At 41.2% G+C, this 13892-nt stretch overlaps 1 protein-coding gene across 1 annotated transcript in view; it reads left to right on the forward strand.

Annotated features, from left to right (window-relative positions):
- LOC124774893 (protein Gawky) overlaps positions 1-13892 on the forward strand; it is a 277306-nt gene that overhangs the window by 100175 nt on the left and 163239 nt on the right. Inside the window, exons 4-5 of the mRNA XM_047249552.1 lie at positions 8780-9053; positions 11890-12107. Of these exons, the coding sequence (XP_047105508.1) occupies positions 8780-9053; positions 11890-12107 (492 nt within the window). The remainder of the gene's footprint in view (positions 1-8779; positions 9054-11889; positions 12108-13892) is intronic.

Consider the following 13892-nt stretch of genomic DNA (forward strand, 5'->3'; position numbering starts at 1 on the left):
TCATAAGGCCAGGAGTGTGATGGAGTGGGTCGAGGAACACGGTGGCAAGTTCCAATTGATGTGCTGGCCCCTTAACTCTCTAGATCTGAACTTGTTCAAACACAGTGAATATTAATAAAAGCTGACAAACTGCAGGAATGGATTCCTGACTGGAAATGGAGAAAAGAAGATACTACAAATATGTGTCTGGAAATGGAAGGTGTGTGTCAATGACAAATCTTCCCAGAATGCAGTACAGAGCTGCATTGCATCCACGTCATGACAGATGTTCAAAGTGGCCTCCATGGGATGCAGTGCACATGTTCACGCCTTGCATAATGGATTGCCGCACTCTTATGCACATTTTGACCTCTCTCCAAACAGCATCACAGGTGTCGTGAACATGCTGTTGAAAGTGTCTGCACATCAGGAACTGGTTCAGCATACACAGGACTTTACACATGCCCTTACCTCAAGGTAAAAATCCGAGGGGTTTAAGTCTGTTGATCTAACAGGCTATGTTATAGGGCTTCCACATAATATCCAGTGTCCAGGGAAGATGTTCGTGAGGTGAGGTGTCTGCAAACAGTAATGCAGAAGTGGGGGGTGTGCTTTGTTGTGCAGAAACCACATAATATGTCTATTGCCAAAGGCACTTTCTCAAGTAGCCCAGGCAGAGTATCCGGTGTAAGTTCAGGTGCATTCCTCCATCTAGATGTTGTGGAATAATGACTGGTCCAAGGATATGGTCATGAAGAATCTCCGCCAACACATCGACAGTTAACTGATGCAGATGAGATGTATCAACCATCCCCCAATGATTGATGATGCCAGTTCTGGTAAAGTTTGATTTGTTGGTAAAGAAGACTAATGACAGAAATCCAATAATGGTGATGGCCTGGTGGAAAAATTATTAACAAAATCCTTCCCATAGAGGGAAATCCACTGCTGATAATCCTTGCACTCATTGCAGCTGGAAGACACAGTAGTGGTTGTCATGCAGTATACACATAATTGTTGGTGGTGGTCATCTCTCTGAAAGAACCCATGGTCACAAACATGCCCAAAAAGGATGTGAAATTTTGTGTGATGTGATCGGTGTCTGTGAGGGTACTCATTTTTGTGCAGCCTCTCAAGCATTTCCATCTGCTTGGCCGTACCCAAGCAGCATCTCACCTTCTTCCCGATGTGAATACTGTAAATACCAGACCATTCTGCTGCGTACAGTACGCTGTGTCAATCCCACTGCCTGCAACACACAAGGAACACGCGATATGTGGTCAGAGAAACTTCCATTCATCAGTGCCTTCTACCATGCCAATGATGCATTTCTGGACTCATGTTCATAGGACTTTTTTTTCTCCATCTCCAGTCAGGAATCCATTCCTGCAATTTGTTGGTTTTATTAATGTTCACCCTGTGCATGTATCTGAGTGTGGGGGAGCGCGCGCGTGTGTGTGTGTGTGTGTGTGTGTGTGTGTGTGTGTGTGTGTGTGTTACATTGTGGTGTAAAGCAAGTAGTGTATGCTGGGACATCAGCACAACATGTTGTATGTTTTAATTGTACGTTATTGTATTTGTGACACGCTGATGTTCTCTGCCACTTTTATTTGACGCAACGTCACTATGTGACTTTCAGTGTTGTAGCAAGCATATACATCTAACAATGTTAAAAGATTCAATGATGACAGCGTAGATCTTCAGACTTGCACTAAAAGTTTTTAACTAAAAAAATTTCAAAAGGGAGAAAATAATTGCACTTGGTTAAACAGCAGATATAAGAAAACACACACACACACACACACACACACACACACACACACACACACACACACACACACGCACGCACTCTTTAACTGTTAGTTCTATTGAGCTAGAATTTGAAGAAGGCAATTTACACAAATATTAGCTGTGAGCACACAGGCAACAGTAACAAGTGGAATCAAATACACAGAAATACATTCTTACGTGGGAGCTAACAGCAAGTGACTGGCAAACCAACAACTTTTAATGTTAAAGCTGTCAAGTCCGAGTAGAGACTTGTGTCTGCACTCAGATCCAATTATAGAGAAGTGCACAAAATTTTAAACTTCAGGTATCAGATAAACGTCAAACAGGCAAGCAAGGGAAGACAGTTAATTTGAATAATTCACTACACTGTATGAATGACCACTGTGCAAATTCAAAGCATGATTGCTTACAATTTAGACAGCAGAGCACCACAGTAAGTGAATTTAAATAGAAAAACCCTGTTAATAGAATACCAGTTTACGTATCTGATCTGGATGTCTGCTCTGGTCCATCAGAGCAGACAGTACTCTGCCACATATTACAAAATGGTGGCACCTTAGGTGTACCTGGACACACCAGATTTAAATGACAATGACAGTATTCTAGAACCGGAGAATAATATATTGTAATAACACACGGAATGTAATTTACCAAATCGCTTAGCAGCATGCACCCTGTCACAGCTGCCTCATAATCCTGCTAAACCAACATGTTGTATGACATTTGGGAGTAACATAACCACTACTCACTATTAACATTACGTCGGATAGAGCAAGCTCACAAAAGGTTGTCTGTAGGAAGTCTGGGCATTGAAGTGTACGATGTGATATGCAGTTCCAGTGCAGCAGGAAGGCAAAGTTCCTATTCGCACACTGCAGGATCTGTCCTTGTCACACCATAGAGCCTTTCTGCAGCAGAAGCCTGCAATACCTGTGCCTAATGATGCTGGGAGATGCCACATACTATCGGATCCCCTGCACGGTTGCTCAGACACTGCTCTCGCATTCCCACCTCGTGCATCACTATTTGAACACTCTTCAAGTCAGAGGCAGGGCACACCCAGGGTGCCACATGGAACCTTCCTGAGGCAGTGGTGCGGTAGTTTGAATAGAATTGATATTGACATATCAGTCGCCCCAAGATAGAGATGGGGTAAGGGGCTAAAAGAGACAAGTTTAGTACACCTGTTTGCTGTCTGCTGGATCTCCCAGCTTAACCTTATTCACTTGAACACTGACCTTGCAATGCATCTGCAAGTACTCCATAAGAAAGTTAACAGGTGACAGAACTTTGAACACCCTGCGTGGGCCTACAAATTGGGGCAGCTTCTTCACAGTGATCGCATCTGTCCCTTTACTCTCTTCCCAGACATCTATTCTTTACGTAAATGGTGTCCCCCACTGCCTTTTGCACTGCATGCCGCCTCCCGGTTACAAATTCATGTCCGTCTCAGTTAGTTGCGGCTGACATGGTTGTGCACCAAGTCTTTCAGCGACCAGACATTGCTCAGGGGTGCGTTTACATCATATGTCAGCATTAGCTGAGGGGGAATCATTTTATGTGACTCGTGGTTCGCTGTGTTAAAAGCCATGCTCAGCCATCTCAAGAAGCTGTCCCATACACACTGAGACTGTAATTGGTAAATCATGAGTGATGATTTGAGATTTTGGTTTATCTGTTCCACGAAGGACGACTGAGGGCAGTATGGTTTTATTGTAATGTGCCTGATACCAAGTCTGAAACAAAATACCTGAAATCCCCATGACTTAAATGCTGGCATGTTGTTACTTACAAGTGCCCTAGGAGGGCCAAAACTCACAAAGATGTCTGATAAATTCTTCACACTGTATGCAGTAGTGGTCTATCTACAGGGGATCGACCAAATGAGCCTGGTGAAGGTATCTACAACAACAAATACAAATCTGTTTCCAGCCTTAGTGTGTGGGAGGGGTCTCGACAGATAGTTTGTCTGTGGGATGTATCTCTCTCTCAGGGTGGAGTGTAAAAGAACCATTCTTATCAATGGCATCAGTGTTTTCCCCACTTTCACTCCTGACATTTTGAAACTACTTCTTGAATGTTCTTGCCCTTACCTTTCACACCATCTGTTCATTGCTTTTAATTTTCGTTTTGTGGTCCACTATTTTCCTCGGCAGGTAAATTGAATTCATCATATCTTGTCTTGGAGTATAAAATTCCCTTTTCTAATGTATGCCTGTCAACTTGATGTCCCTTCCCTAGTTCAATCCTTCCTTCAGCTGATCGTCCCTTTCTTGCTCCTCACTGAGGTTAGAGAATAATTTTGGAACCTCAGTCAACATGGGTCATGGGCATCTCTGCTATCGCTGCAGCTACGGGTGCCTTCTCTTCTCCATTAGGTGTTTCTTCCTTGGGACTAAACATGTTACTCAGTGCATCAACTATGGGGTTCTGGGTGCCCTTGGTATGGACCACTTCAGATTGGAAGGATGATATGTGCACTGCCCGTCTTGATATTTGGATGATCTTGTGCAGTTTGACCAGCACCCAGCTCAATGTTTGGTTGTCTGTCTCTGGTTTGAAGTGGCGGTGTTACAGATAAAATTTAAATCTTCCTAGGGTCAACAGTACAGCCAGCACTTAAAGTTAACAAATGGAGTAGTGTTTCCCCACCCATGGCAATGCCCTGGAGGCATAGGCTAATGGAGGTTGTGCACCACCCTGCTCCTGCAGGACAACAGCTGCAATGCCTCCGTTTGAAGCATCAACCTGTACAGTGAAAGGTAAATTAAAGTCAGGCTTACATAACACTTGGGGCCTCACTAAGGGCACATTTCAGTGTGTTGATAGATGTCTGTTGTGATGCCCCCCACTCAAACTTTGCGTCTTTTTTCCAAAACGGTGTTAAATGGTGAGACCAAATGACAAAATTGGGGACGAACTTTCTAAAAAAATTGGCCCTGCCAATGAATCAAGCAATCTGATTCTTGTTGTGGGAACTTGTGCACGGTGGTCATCCTTGACTGACCCACGCTGACTCCTGTGGCTGACATGATGCATCCCAAGGCAGGTTGCCTCAGCTGCCACAAGATGTCACCCAAGTGTTCCAGGTGGTCTTCAAAGCTCTTTTTATAAATGAAAATGTCACACACTAAACTTTAAATCCCTCAGCACAATCTTAACAAACAAGAAAGCACTGTGGCCCAGGTGAACAGACCTTGTGGCACTCTGTTGAATTCAAACATATTGTAATCCATGCAGAATACTGTCAGTGGTTTAGAGTCCTCTGTTAAAGGAACTTGGTAATAAGCATGATTTAGATTTAGTAATGTAAAGTTCGTGACTCCACTGAACCAAGTGAAGCAGTTGCAAAGATCTGACAACTGCACTGACTCCGTTACCACCTTTTGGTTCAATGCTCAGTAATCAGTTATTGGCTGGAATCCTATGTTGTTCTGTTTAGGGGTGAGAAAAATGGGAGCTGCATATGGTGACACTGATGGTCTGATAACCCCCATCCTTTAGTAATTGTTTCACTATTTTATACAATTTGATTATTTTAGGTTGTGACAATCTGTAAGGTACCTGTCACCCCAGGACTTGGTTCTTCAATTGGATTTTATACACAATTTTGTTTGTAACTTCCAGTCTGTTGGTGAGCACCTTGGAGAATTGTTCTAAAACTTCAATTAATTGCCTGGCTTTATACTCTGGCAAATGCCCCACATTGACCTCGGAACTTCTAGTTTGGACCTGACTTACACCCATTGAGTCCCAGTGCCTGCAGAACTTAATTTTGGTGGCAGGGGAAAATTTAAAACCTAAGTCATGACTGACATAGTCCAATATGCACCCCGTACCCATTAAAAAATAAAGACACAATCACTAATTTAATTAAAAGCCCCATTAACTTTTAAAACCCAGTATGACCAAGTAAAATCTCCTATCCTAAGCTTACATCTACTTTTACCAGCCACCTGCAATGGATTCTCTGTCGTGGAGTTGCATTTCCCTTTGACTTGTGTTCCAGCTGAGGCAACTTGGTTATCTGCGTATGTTTGCACAACCAGTCATAATCTAGTAAGAAGACACTGCTGCCTGAGTCCACTAGTGCACTCAGTGATACGGCTCCAATTAGTGTCGTTCTGACACTGTTTCATCAGATCTTTGCAATCCCTCACCAGGTATAGTGTATAGCTGAACCTAAAAGAGTCACACGACATGTCCCTCTTTATGTCCAAGTTCCCAGCCCAGTCTCTGAAGCACCTGTTATGGTTATCTGGTAGCCTCTCGCAGCCCTGCTTCTCATCACCATCTTTGTGATTTTCGATACTCATTATCATACCATCCAAGTAGAAAATGAGCAGAGCTTGTTTAAAAATATGGCATGCGAGTGATCCTTCGGCCGCATGCCTTTCAAGACACTTGTGACAGTCTCTTCCTTACTAATGTCTAGAGATACGCAGTTCTAGGCCCTTGCACATGCTCTGTATAGAAGTCTGTAAGTTATAGGAGTGCTCTTCAATCAAGTCTCCAAGCCCATGTGTCCCTATACAATCAAATAAAATTCTTCTATGGAGTGCAGGAAACAAACCACCACTTTCCAGATTTTCCGTAGTCAATTTAGCTAATTGCCCTGTGCTAGTTGGTAAATAAGCTTGCACACTACCTTGTGTGGTATTTACAGTGTTTCGGCTAGGTTTTGTAGTTCCACCAGTAACCAGATACCTCCACAGTATGATTGATATTACTGATCGGCAAGGTACGGATATTTTGAATGACCAAAAGCAAGGGATTTGGTACTTCACTGAGTTGGTCTGAAACATCTCTTCGGACCTCCACATCCTCTGCAACCTCTGGAGTGTGCCCTTCACCTTACTCGCTCTCCTGCTGCTTCTTGATGAAGGACATAAGCTGTTATATTGCTATGACATCCTCCTGCAAGCTTTTAACCTCAGTGATCCACTTAAGTTTTTTATCAGTTAGCTCAATATCCTTAATCGTATTTGAGATATGATCTATAAGAGTGTTCAGCTGTGTCGTCTGAGCGCACGAGGCGGATGTACCGTGCAGTGTACCTATCACACTGATAGTTTCACCAAAAGTTTTAAATGCTGAACACTTTGACCCAGTGGCGTGGCACAGTGATTAACATTGTGGAGTCTTCCATTCAGTAGGATGACAGTTCAAATACCCATCTGGTCATCCAGATTTAGATTTTCTGTGATTTTACTAAATTGTTTAACAATATGCCAGGATGTTTCCTTTCAAAAGGGTACAACCAATTTCCGTCCCTATCCTTCCTTAATCTGAGCTTGAACTTGTGTACGTACAGTGCTTTCTCGGACTTGACATTCCATATGCTTTTGATGCTTTCAACAATGCAAGTAAGGTAACTGTTTTGAGAGAAAAGGGAGAGAGACACATAAAAACACACAGCTTTCCATTCTTAATGGGAATCTTTCCTGCTGTTTGACTGAAAACGAAGTAGTGTAGTCAGCCTGTTTACAAACTGTATACAGGAAAGACAGTAGAGCTAATGGCAGTATTTGTAACACTACAAAATACAGTAGCAACATTCTTATTTCTTATTACTGACAGACCTGCTATATTCGTGTTATCTAAATTCATCAGTAACCTTACAGAAATTTCTGAAGTCATCCAGGCATTGCTGTTGAAGTCACAAGTTTAAGGTAATGTTGTTCTATTCAAAATGCACCTAAATTGAAGCTTTCCAGTTGTAAGTGGCACTAACTTTATATTTCCATCTGTGTAGTCACACAACACTACTATAAGTTTTTTTTTTTTATTTTTTGCCTTTGTGACATATTTCTCCATAACAAGGTAGATTACATGTCTGAGGGAAGGACATACATTTGAGATTGAAAATTTTAAATTTTCTGGCTTCAGGACTCTGCATCAAGCATAGTAAAAACGTATAAGCTGTATAGTCGAGTACACCATCAGCTCACTCAACACTAAGTGATGTTTTAATATGTTTCTTGGTAGTACCTTTCTCTTTTTCCCTCAGAACATAAAGAAGTCTTCACTTATGGAGTAGTGGGGATATTTGTTTACCTTCATCCTAATTGCAGGTGGGTTTGTATGTTTGCTGAAAGGACCATGTGTTGGCTGCCTTTGCCAAAATAGAGATCCGAGGTTGAAGGAGAAATGCAGACAACAGAGATGTGTGGAAGCATATTTGTTAAGGAGCCAAAGTCAATCCAGAACAAAATAAGATGATTTATAAATTAGGAGACGAAACTGCTAACCAATATTTACTTACTTCCAGGATGCAAAACGTGTAGTACAGCTGATACACACACATGAAAGATAAAGCGATAAATTTCCTAACTTTTGGAGCTATTAGTTCCTTTCGGGGAGAGAGAGAGAGAGAGAGAGAGAGAGAGAGAGAGAGAGAGAGAGAGAGAGATGATACGAGTTGGGAAAGATTAAAAATTAAGGGCAGGTCATACAGGCCCCAGGATAACAGGAACATAGTGATTGATCAGTCAATATAATTACACATACTTCTGACAAGGTCACTAAGTGGAATGCATAGTGATAATAGTGATACTACCACCAGAGCCAGGTCATGCCAATAAACAAACAGTGGCAGATTTAAGGACTGTCCCAGATCGTCTTTAACTCACTTGTCTCAGCTCACCGATGTGTACTGTGTGCTCTGATTTATTTATTCATGACAACCTTGCAATATTCAGCTCTTATATAAACACGTGCACAAACACACACAAAGAGAGTGCTTTCCAGCCTGACAAAGTTAGATTGTCCTCGAGCACTCATGTTTTGAGTTATTCGGTAAATCCCATAGTACTTTTAATTGGCAAGAAATATCCTCGTCTAGAAGTTTTGTTTCTGTTTCAATCAAGAAGATTGAAGCTCTGCAATTCATGTGTACTTAATTGCTGTTCAATAAATACAGTAACAGACACTATAAAATTGTTCATGCTAATACTTTTACCTCTTGCATATCCATGTATATGAACATAATTACCACTTTGTACCACAGGACTCAATGGACTGCAGTACCAGTGGATCCACTACCCTGGAAGCAGAAGTAGCAACAGACAGTCGGCCTCCTGTGCAGCATTCTCCATGCGCACAAAGTGATCTAATGGGACATGCGTGCACAGAATTTTCTGACCACTACCAGCAGCAGCAGCAGCAAATCAGTTCCAAAGAAGTAGCAGTTCATTCAAATGTAGAGCAATCTGTCCTTCCTCCAGCATCTACCACTGCCAGCAGGCTGGGGGATGGGACAAACCACAAACAAACTAGTGCAGGTGATTTTACGACCTCTCTGCTTCAGTGGTATCATTCGTGTTGTTATAGCATATCTCAACATGTTTTTTTGTAGGAAAGCCTTATAATAAGATCAGTATTTATTGCCCAATTGTAAGTTTTCTTATGAAATTAGTGGAATAATGTGAGTAAAAATTGTCAACTGACTATAAGTCACATCTACAATGTGAACTACGTTGAAAGACTTGAGTTTATGGTATACTTTTTTCAACAGTGTCTCAGCACTACCTGGGAAATGATGTAAAGGAAAGAAATTAACAAATTCAAGTATGAACTTAGTTTGTTTGAATTTTGTTATACATTGAACTAATTGTGTATGTTATAATTACTTTATATTTTTCAGGTTTTAAGTCTTGTGAGCATATAGAAAGAAAATATACAAGTATATAAGAATATACCATATTTACTCGAACCTAAGCCGCACTTTTTTTTCCAGTTTTTGTAATCCAAAAAACCGCGTGCGGCTTAGAATCGAGTACAAAGTATGTGGAAGTTCTGAAAAATGTTGGTAGGTGCCGCCACAACCAATGTCTGCCATCTAATATATGTAGCGCTACACAGGCATGCTTTGCAGGCACAAAGATAAATACTGGCGCCAAAACCTATGAGTCAGTAAATAAATTAAAAGAAAAGGTAGAAGAATGTAAACATTATGCCGCGTATTCTTTCGTGTTTGTTGCTATCTCATTTAAATCCTGTCTGCGTAATAAACTACGAAACTAGAGTGAGACAACAGCAAATGCGGAAGAATATACAGGGCTATTACAAAAGATTGAAGCGATTTCATAAATTCACTGTAGCTCCATTCATTGACATATGGTCATGACACACTACAGATACGTAGAAAAACTCATAAAGTTTTGTTCGGCTGAAGCCGCACTTCAGGTTTCTGCCGCCAGAGTGCTCGAGAGCGCAGTGAGACAAAATGGCGACAGGAGCCGAGAAAGTGTATGTCGTGCTTGAAATGCACTCACATCAGTCAGTCATAACAGTGCAACGACACTTCAGGACGAAGTTCAACAAAGATACACCAACTGCTAACTCCATTCAGCGATGGCATGCGCAGTTTAAAGCTTCTAGATGCCTCTGTAAGGGGAAATCAACGGGTCGGCCTGCAGTGAGCGAAGAAACGGTTGAACACGTGCGGGCAAGTTTCACGCGTAGCCGCAGAAGTCGACGAATAAAGCAAGCAGGGAGCTAAATGTACCACAGCTGACAGTTCGGAAAATCTTACGGAAAAGGCTAAAGCAGAAGCATTTCTTAAACAGGAGATTGGAAGACCGATGGATCGGTCGTGGTGGAGATCATGATCAACAATTCATGTCATGGCCTCCACGCTCTCCCGACTTAACCCCATGCAATTTCTTTCTGTGGGGTTATGTGAAAGATTCAGTGTTTGAACCTCCTCTACCAAGAAACATGCCAGAACTGCGAGCTCGCATCAACGATGCTTTCGAACTCATTGATGGGGACATGCTGCGCCGAGTGTGGGAGGAACTTGATTATCGGCTTGATGTCTGCCGAATCACTAAAGGGGCACATATCGAACATTTGTGAATGCCTAAAAAAACTTTTTGAGTTTTTGTATGTGTGTGCAAAGCATTGTGAAAATATCTCAAATAATAAAGTTATTGTAGAGCTGTGAAATCGCTTCAATCATTTGTAATAACCCTGTACATACCATGTCATGTTTATATTCGTGTTATTCTTATGCCTAATACTGATAGTCATAAATGAAGCACGAATCTAAGATGACTAACTTCTGTGCAGAATGTAATGTACTAAAGAGGCGTCTGCAAAGATTTTCAAACGGAGAAAAATTTTCGCTAAACTCTCGTTCGGAACAAATTCTATCATACGCTGTGTATTATTTGGTTCTTGTGGATCATTATCAAAGAAAGCAGCAGTGTAAGTAATACCAAATAGCAATCTCTTGCCATTGTTTTGGTTATGAGACAATTCCTCTCTTTTTTTTATTGTAAGCGACGGTAGCGCGCACAAAAGCAAGCCGTGCCGCAAGCGACGACAGGCCGTAAACACTCATTATCAGAATGTGACAAACAGTGCATGACACAGTACAGTAACGCATTTTCAGCTTAGAGTGACGTAAACACCTATAACAAAGAAAACGGCACTTATCAGATCAAAGCAAAATAAGCAATCGATTCAAACCAGACGAAGCACGTGAAAAAGGAAGGGTACCCGTATAAATACGGACGGAGCACCTGACGTATAGCAATGGCTACCTGGTAAAGCTTAAGTGCTAAGCTTACGACTCCAACCAAACTACTGTAGCTGTATCGTCTTTCATTCGACCTAAATTTTGTCTCGTATTACAATGGACCAACTTGGTTTCTATTTGAAGGTGCGGCCTAAAACTTTTCTCTCCCTTTGAATTTCGAGTCTCAAATTTCACGTGTGGCTTAGATTCGGGAATTTTTTTTTTTTTTTTTTTTTTTTTTTTTCCTTTATTTCGAGTCTCATTTTTCAGGTGCGGCTTAGATTTGAGTGCGGCTTCGATTCGAGTAAATACGGTAAATGCTAGTTTATCAGTATTTTTAAAGTTAAGTAATTGCTTGTTACCTTTTCAAATGGCGATCACCAGAACTTCCATTATGTTAAAATGTAATACGTGCTTAGCATGATGGGTCCTTGAAACCAAGGTATTCTAAAGTAATTTGCAGTCAGCTTGCAATTACTTTGACCTTTAGAAACTAAAGCTAACTAAACAAATACTTTAAATAATAGACTTAAAAACACTATAAATGTGTTCTACAACGAAGCGACACATTTGTTTGCATTATGTTCCACTTGCAGGGCTACATGCTTTGCACCTCAGCAGTAACAAGTCTGAGGCCTTGGGCCAGCAGGGGGGCACAGGGGAAGCCGGAGGGAGGGATAGAGCTGAACCATCCTCTGGCTCATCCCCTGAGCTGGAGATACTCTCAGCATCTGTGATAATCAGCTCAACTTCTAGTGGCACCGCAGGTCTTCCGTCCCTTGTGGTGACCAGCCACAATGCAGTGCAGCACCAGGTAATTCTCAGAGCCCTCAAGAACAGTTTTCATACAATGTGCTTTCATTTGAAGTAGGTCTCTCATAGTTTTGTTCATAGATTGGTTTTAATCATTGTTTTGCACTTGACATAAATGTTTTGTGAAACATTTTGTAATTTGGATCTCTGTAAAATATTCTAATTTGATAAAGAAATACTTTTTTTCAAAATATACATAGGAAACAGTATAGGTATGCAAACATGGACTCATTGTGGCTTGTTGAGTAACCCCAGTCTGTTTTTACATGTTAAGGGTTATTTAAAGTATGATCATGACAAGAACGTGTTGAGATAGTTAAATATTTTTTCCATCTAAAAAAATGAGCTGTAACCATTAAAACTAGTTGCTGTGAAAAGTAATATACAGTGAAACCTCTTTATAACGTTCCTCGATATAATGTTTTCCTCTATGTTACATCAAATTCCCCCCCCCCCCCCCCCCCCCCCCCAGTCCCGACTAAAAGCCCATATAAACAATGTTAAATTTTCCTCTTTACTGCATTTCCTCTATATTACAATTTCCTCCATGTAACACTCATATTTTTGGAACCTTGGTCAATTATTTACCTCTTTATAATGTTTAAGTGACTGGATGTAGGTGCATCATTTTCCATTCTGTGGATTCACAGTTTGCACCGGCGCGGAAAGCCTGCGTTCAGCATGTTTCATGTGTCAGCGGCAGGACCTGGTCACGTGACGTGACGCACATTCTGCTTGCGATCCTTTCGGTGCCATTTTCTTTCACCCATCCACCCACCGGGCCCCATGTTTTAATTACAATAAACTAATCATTTGATACATTGATCATTTGCAATGAATATCATATTACAGTGTTGTGAAAATTTAAAATGTCATCTATGGCACCATTTGTCAAAGCTGATTAGTGGTATCTCGATCTTCAGTAATGTCCTATAATTATTACTTGGAAGCCTTCCTCTTTATAGTGTTTTCCTCTATACAGTGTTCAGAATTTGTGGTCCCTTGAAAAATGTTATATAGAGGTTTCACTGTATGTATTTAATGGCTGTGTACATCTTGGCTGTGAGACTGATATTAACGCAAAAGTTCAATTCTTCTGTCAGAAAGTAAGCTTCTGGCCAGCAAGGGCTTCATCTCGGAAATAGACAACGCCCCACCACCACACCTCTCACACAAACATGCAAATGCAACTTACACACACATGATCACATTCTGTGGCTGCTGTGTGTGTGTGTGTGTGTGTGTGTGTGTGTGTGTGCGCGCGCGCGCGCGCGCGCGGTCTATTTCTGATGAAGTCTTCATTGGTCGATAGCTTACTTTCTGACAGTCTTTTTGTTGTGCCTACGTGCTTCGCATCATCTCCGCTATATGGTGAGTAGCAACTAACCTTTTCATAATATTGTCACATTCCATCCAGGTTTTTCCATTGTTTGATTAAGTTCCATTCTTGTGGTAGATAGCTTGTGTACCTTAAAAATGCTTATAAACATATCACTGAATATAGTGAAAGGTGGATAAACATATGTAAATGCTGAGTATTCTGCCACTGAGATAAAGAAGTATTATTTTTGTGAGGATTAGCACACACATTGTAGTGAAATGGATATTAATACAACAATAACGAACAGCTTTTCTACATAGTAGGGTATGATTAGGAAACAGTCGATGTGCATCCACAGGGGCATTTACATGAAAGTGAATTAAAACTAGAAAATTATACAGATTACAAAATGCAAAGCGTGTCTGCTGCCTGGAAGCAATATTGAGAACTCTTGTTTTGTCACAG

The sequence above is a fragment of the Schistocerca piceifrons genome, chromosome 2, assembly GCF_021461385.2.
Source record: "Schistocerca piceifrons isolate TAMUIC-IGC-003096 chromosome 2, iqSchPice1.1, whole genome shotgun sequence".
In the NCBI taxonomy this organism is placed as follows: Eukaryota; Metazoa; Arthropoda; class Insecta; order Orthoptera; family Acrididae; genus Schistocerca; species Schistocerca piceifrons.